At 60.4% G+C, this 6,540-nt stretch overlaps 1 protein-coding gene across 2 annotated transcripts in view; it reads left to right on the forward strand.

Moving 5' to 3' along the window:
* The first annotated feature begins 3,054 nt into the window (after positions 1–3,054).
* ANKRD13B (ankyrin repeat domain 13B) overlaps positions 3,055–6,540 on the forward strand; it is a 17,129-nt gene continuing 13,643 nt past the window's right edge. Inside the window, exon 1 of one of the 2 annotated variants that reach the window (XM_007452448.1) lies at positions 3,055–3,275. In XM_007452448.1, coding sequence (XP_007452510.1) covers positions 3,162–3,275 — 114 coding nt within the window. In that variant the 5' untranslated portion in view covers positions 3,055–3,161. The remainder of the gene's footprint in view (positions 3,276–6,540) is intronic. The other variant, XM_007452447.1, reaches the window with a different exon arrangement.

Genomic DNA, 6,540 nt, shown 5'->3' on the forward strand with positions numbered 1-6,540 from the left:
CATTGGAGGTGGGGGGCGTGGACAGGGAGAGAAGGCGCAGGCCGCACGTGGGTGCACCCCTGGACTGAGCATGCTCCCCCATACACGTGTGCCCCACGTGCACCCAACCCTCATCCCTGCAGCAGCAAAAGGCCAGAGCTCTGTGGGGAGAGGGCAGGGGTGCCCAGGCCCAGGCCCAAGGGCCAGGTCAGTGGTGACACGATTAAGGGACGGTTCCCCAGATTAGGGGAGGGTTCCCCATCGGCATGTAGTCCTGCTGTGTAACAAGGGAGCAGGAGGGGAGTCCTTGGGCAGGGGTGCAGGAGTTGGTTGATTTTATCCCAGCGGTGCCAGAGCAGCAGTGACTTGTGGGTGGCAGGCTGCTTCCCTGGGGGAGACAAGTAATGTTCATGAGTCACACCATCCGAAATATATGCAAAGCTGCCTCCATCGCCTTTCGCTGCAGCCCAGATTGACAAGTTTGTTTGAGATTGCGATCCACGAGGTATATTTATAATCGCACCTTAAAAAAAAATCTTGCAGGCACCCCTCCCCCCATAGCCAGCAGCTCCTCTGGCAGGGTTTCTGCGAGCTAAGATACCTCGCGGGGGTGGGGGGGCGGAGAGGGAGAACACCACCTGCCGCCCTGTGCTGCACTCCACCGAGGAGTCCGTCCATGGGCTTGGTGGCCCCATCCCTGGCGATGGGAGGAGCGGCCTGCCCGTTCTTACTGGGCGCACAGCCCACGAGCTGTGGCCTCCCGTTCACCCCCGATCGACCCCCAGCTATGGAATTTCATTTATTAGAAGTCGAGGCGGCTGCTGGCAACCCCATTGCTTGGCTGTCTTTGTTTCTCTGCTGTGTGGGCGCGTCTCGAGCACGTGGCAGCTGGAGCGCGCAGGCCGGAGGAAAAGCGACCTGAGTTTAGAGTCCAGGGCCGCTTGGCAAAAAGAGAAACTCCGGCTGCCCAGAGGATAGCCCCCCCCCAACCCCGCCCGCCCAATCCAGGCTGAGCTCCCCGCCTCCTTAAGCTCCAAGCCTTTTCAGGGGAGGAAGGATAAGTCACCCCGTTCCCCCCACCCCGCTAGCCCCATCTCCTGGTTGGCCCTGGGACTACCTGGGAGTGGCCGAAGCAGGGATCCACTCTCCAAACTTTGTTCCCGAAGCCCCCAGCCCCGCCACAGACGAGCTTCTGGGCCTGGGGTAGGGATAAAAGGGTTTCAGAATTTCCCTTTGGAGACTTTGCCACCTCAGGAAGCAGGACAGTTAAAGAGAGATCACAAAAAGACTCTAAAAACAATTTAATGAGGAAATGTACAGGCATTCTCCCGGCCACTCCTAGCCGTCCCTTCTCCGCTCCAGCTTCCTCCCCAACCCTGGCAGCTGCCACGACACTCTGCTGACCCCTCGTGGTGGAGGTGGGCAGCGGTCTCCGGCTGCGGGAGACGCCAGCTGGCTCCTCCCAGCCTGGAGAAAGGGGCGAGGCTGTCCACTTCTCCCTCATCCTTTCCCGCCGGGGCCTGGCACTGCAGGGTGTGGAGGAGGAAGGACCGAAGACCACACAAAGAAACCTGAGAGAGGCTCGGAGAGTTTGCAAACTTTTGCTAGCACCTCCCACAAAAATGCTTCCTGGATTGTTCTAAGTAGGGCTGGTATGGAATCCCTTATTCCTGTCTTGTTATAAGGTGGGCTCAAGAAGGCACTGTGCCTGGTCCGGCCACCTGTCCCAGTCCGCCTGGTTGGGGGAGGGATGTGCCATTTCCAGGGCAGTCACTATCCTTAGCTCACCCGAGGAGGTAGGTAGTACTTAGTGTCACATTTTAGAGATGAGTGGTCCGAGAAACCAGAAAATTTAAGCAATCTGCTTAAGGTCAGGAAGATAGTAAAGAGGAATTCAAACTCAGGTTCTCTCAGACACCCCAGTCCCTATCCACTCCAGGTCCTACCAGCCCTTGCAATAGGCAGCCCCAGAGGGCAATTCCACTTTTATCACGGCATCTGCAGGCACCCTTCTGGAAAGACTTCTCTGCTCTGGGGTTATTCAGGAAGGAGTTAGTCTCTGGAATCAGTCACTTCCTCTCCAGAGGGGACCACATGGGGTGGAGGTGGGGAGCTGCCACCTGCTGCTGTCTCTGCCCAGCCCCACTCTGGTCCTTGCAGAGGACAGAGTATGGGGGGAGGGGTCTGTTCTCCCAGCCTTAATAGACATTCTCTTTCTAACGTCAAATGTGGAAGATGGAGTTTAATTTTGAAAGAAGGCAGGGAAGACTCCTACTTAATATTTCAGGTGCCAGATTCCTGGTTGCTCCAGTGACCCTTACTAACGCCCCGCACCTTTCTCAGGATTCCTTCCATCAGTCACTCTTTTCTTGGAATCTGGATCCTGCTCACGTTCCACTAGGACCCAAACTCAATCCTGATGGCCACACCTTCCCGCGACCCCTAAGGCTTGAGCAAGGCCTGTAACCCCCTCCTTCCCCAGCAAAAGGCAAAATGCCAGCGGGTGGCGGTGCGCCCCTGTCCAACTGGCGTCAGGACACTGCCTCCGTTCCGGCCAGGCCTGACTCCCTCCCCACTCTCTCAGTGAATCAGGGGGCCACTGCGGGACCCTCTCCGGTCACTCGCCACCCCCAGTTCCACGAGGCGGACTACAAGCCCCATGATGCCGCGGGGCCGAGTTATAACAAGCACTGCCCAGGGAACCCACGTCCCCCTCCTCTCTCCCCCGCATCCCCGCATCCCTAGCCGACCGCTCGGGCTGAGGGCCGGGCTATGCAGCTGCGGGCGCGCGTCCCTGCGGCGGCGGTGGCGGCGTCCCTGGGGCCCTCGCCCCGTGCGCCCCCGCTGCGGGCGCCTGCTCCCTCGGCCGAGCAGCGTCTTTGTACGCGGGGGTGTGGGAGGCAAGGCGCGAGTCCGCGCCGCGCCGCTGAGTGCCCGCGCCCTCTCCGGGCGGGTGGGGGCCTCTCCGCGCAGCCCGCCGCCTCGCGAGGACGCCCGCGGCCCGCGCCGCCCGCACCGTTCCGGGCGCGCCACCCCCGCCCGCCGGCGCCTCTAGCACATGCCCGAGCCGCAGCCCTGCGAGCAGGCAGCGCTGGCCCCCCGCCCCGCGGCTCCGGGCCCTGGCTCTGGCGCGGTCCCTCCTCCCGGGCCGGGCGCCGCGGCCCCGGCATGAGGAGCGGGCGATGATCCCCGCCAACGCCTCCGCCAGGAAGGGGCCCGAGGGCAAGTACCCGCTGCACTACCTCGTGTGGCACAACCGCCACCGCGAGCTGGAGAAAGAGGTCCGCGCCGGCCAGGTAAGAGCGCCGTCGGGGCGCCGCGAGGACCCCATGGCCGGGCACGCCCGCCCGGCTTGGGGAGGGGGCGCGGCGCGGGCTGTCCCGCCCCCCTGGCGAGTTTGCAGCGCTTCTTTGTTCGCAGCCGCCGCTTTTGTGCTGTTGACCCGGAGAGGGTGATGGGAGCGGCCCCCGCCCGCTTCCCTCCGGCCCGGACTGGCGGCCCACAAGTGCTCCGGACCCTCCCAGATTGGGGTAGGGGACGCCGTGCCCCTCCTCCGCGGGGGCAGTGAGGGCTGCGGGGAGGGGCTGCCGGCTCCATCTGTGTTCCACGCGGTAGGAGAGTCCGCCCCACTCAGCTCGGCAGCAACACCTCCCGCGTGAGTGTGCGGAGGTGGGCAAGGCCTGGGTAGGGAGGGGGTCACGGGTCAAGGATCAAAGAGGCTGTGACACTCCCAGACATTCCAGCCCCACCCAGTGCCCTCTACCCTCACGATGAGCGCTTATCTGTTTGCTCAGAATGGGCAGAGCCCCTGGATCCCTCAGACCCGGCTCAGGAATGGGGAGTAAAGAGAGAGATCCTCTTGGGTTTAGCCCTGTAGGGCCTTGTCCAGGTGCTGAAAGGTGCTCTCCTACCCTCTGGTGCTGGGACCTGGCTTCTAGGCGCTGAGGAAGCGAGGGGCCCTTTGGCCCCTGGCAGGATTCGAGGGTTTGCACACAGAGCAGGCTACCAGGTTCCTCTAGTTAGTGAGAATGGGTGGGTCAGCCAGCTTTGGCCGGGCGGTGGCCTCCAAGAAGATAGGGTAAGGGATGGGGTCTCCTGGCCGTTCTTTAGGACCAGGGCAGGCAGGCAGGCAGGCACAGGTCACAAGTAGTTCCCAGCTCTGCCTTTGGCCTTCAGGCACAGGTAGGCACTCGTGGCAGGGACGACTAACCCTCCAGGGTGGGGAGGCAGGAGCGAGAGCTGGGCCCAGCCTGCCCTGGTTTGTCTCCAGTTGAGGCCTGCAGACTTGGCCTAGATCTGAGATCCTGGGGCCCTGGGCTGGGAGCGTTTTGCTGAGGCGTTGCCCCTTTGGGAATATGCCTTTTGAGGGCCACTTCCTGAGTCACAGGAAGTTCAGTTTGAGGAGCTGTCTGCTTCCCAAGGGAAGAGTGAGGTGGAGAGCAGGACATCCCCAGATGGTGAGCAAAGTGAGGGTCAGAGTGTGTCTCTGAATTCCACCACTGAGCCCTCAGACCAGTGCAGCACCCAGCTCTGCATAGCAGTCCCAGGAAGTGTTGGGGTGACCTGAGCCTCCATCTCTGGTCGGGGTGTCCACTTCCATTCTACCTCTGCTTTCACAAGGATGCTCCAGGTTGCTCCTCAGACCACGTCTCTGTTTATCCATCATAAAGGAAGTGGTTTGCAGCCACTGGTAAAGGAAGCGAGGTCAGAGTGGTGGATCCTGCGGGACAAAGATGAACAAACCAGGCACAGCCCATGCCCTCCAGGAAACCCCGTTCTGGTGAAGCAAGTGTGAACAGTGTGATGTGCAGGGTGCTAAAACAGTCCAGCCTCTTCTGGCTCTTCTCTGCTTTCCTCCCCTTGAGGGCAAGAGAAGACAAGCCTCTGACAGGGGTTACAGCTGGAGGGATTTACGTATGATGTGAGAGGAACTTCCCGATGGGATGGTTGATGGTTGGTCGAAGAACTGTTAGGCAGAAGGCTAGTGGCTGAATGTCCAGAACACCTCAGTCACACTCCCTTGGCCAAGGGGTGGGTGGTCCTTTTCTTGCAGAGATTGGAGAGAGGCAGAATGCCTTAGAAGAAAAGGCTTTTTCACCCAGGCCTCTCTGATTGACAGTCCTCAGGTCAGCAGTCATCTTCCTGGGGTGAGGCTGCATGGGGAGCACTGGAACCCGCTGCAGGTAGGGGTGGTTTGGACCACTGAGTGTGTTCCTCTTTGCTCCCCTCAGGCTGCCACAGAAACCAGGGACCAGGTTCACCCCATCCCCACCCACTCATCCCCTCACCCTGGTGAGTTTTTGTCTTCCTGAAACGGATACTGCCTGCCCTGATCCAGGCCAGGGGGAATGTAGGGCATTGGTTGAGATTAAACCCTTCTTCAACCATAAAGGAGTCAGGGGTGCCAAGAAGGGGAATGCCAGTCAGTCTGGGTAGGAGAGCCCCCTGTCTGTATTTCGACTCCAGGACTGACCCAGAGTGATGCTTGCATCCAGATGTGCACTGCTCAGTCCCCAGGGCCTCAGACTCCCAGGAAGAACTGAGGATGCCCATCCCAGCCATTTCCTGCAGTGATGGGTCTGAGGGCAGCCACTTAACATCATAATGAAACCCTGTAGACCCCAGGCATCTCATCTGGGGGTCCCTGATCTCTGGTCCTTCTGGCACCCACTGTCACAGAAAACAGCTGGGTTTTCCTCAAACACACAGCAGCTGGGTTTCCCTGGTCTTCACTTGTCATAGCTGCCTCCTCTTCACTCCAAGAAAGCCCTGCAGAAGCCCTCCCATGGGCAGGCTTGCCAGTGCTGGCCAAGGAGGAGGGGGATGGCACGGCAGGCTTCTGAGCAGGTTCATGGGGCCTGGAAGCAGGGAGTGGCGGGGAGACGGGAGGTGCTCAGCGGGTGTTTTTTGGTGAAGGGAAGGGTCCATGATCATCCCTAGCCAATACCCAGCAATACAATGGTTGCTGGGTGCCCTGCTTCCTGCCACACACCTGCTCTGCCAGGTTGGGAGGGGGAAGGGGGTTGTAGGGTAGTGGCTGTGCCAGTTCCCCCTTGGCTGGCACGAGGCCTGAGGTCCAGACAGCTGGGCATGGCCTTGGTTCTGGAGTCACGCGTCCCTGGTGTTCCCTGGGGGTGGGAGGTGGAGGTTAGACTGAATAGCTCCCTGTGGGAGGGCCAAGGAGAGCAGGATTCTTCCCAGGCAACAGGCATTCTGAAGGGGGCTGGACTGTGGTCCTAGAGAAACATTTTCTTTCTTCTGGCGGCTGCCTCCACCATGGTCCTCCTTCCTGCTTTCCCTGGTTCATCCTTCTGACCTAGAGGCAAGTGAGATGGGATCGTGGGGCCCCTGGATACTCAGACAGAGGCTGCCTCACCCTAAGTACCTGTTGTGCCAGGAGCACCTGTGATCCCTTTTCCTCACAAAGTAGGCAGTCCTGGGTATGGGCTGTCACCACAGCTGATGAGTTGGGAAGCTCAGGAGAGGGAGCCACAAACCCTAGAAACCAAATATCAATGTGTCTGGGATGAGGGGGAGGGGCTGTGTGGGGCAGGATGGAGG

Source organism: Lipotes vexillifer, unplaced genomic scaffold (assembly GCF_000442215.2).
Source record: "Lipotes vexillifer unplaced genomic scaffold, Lipotes_vexillifer_v1.1 scaffold216, whole genome shotgun sequence".
NCBI classification, from domain to species: Eukaryota; Metazoa; Chordata; class Mammalia; order Artiodactyla; family Lipotidae; genus Lipotes; species Lipotes vexillifer.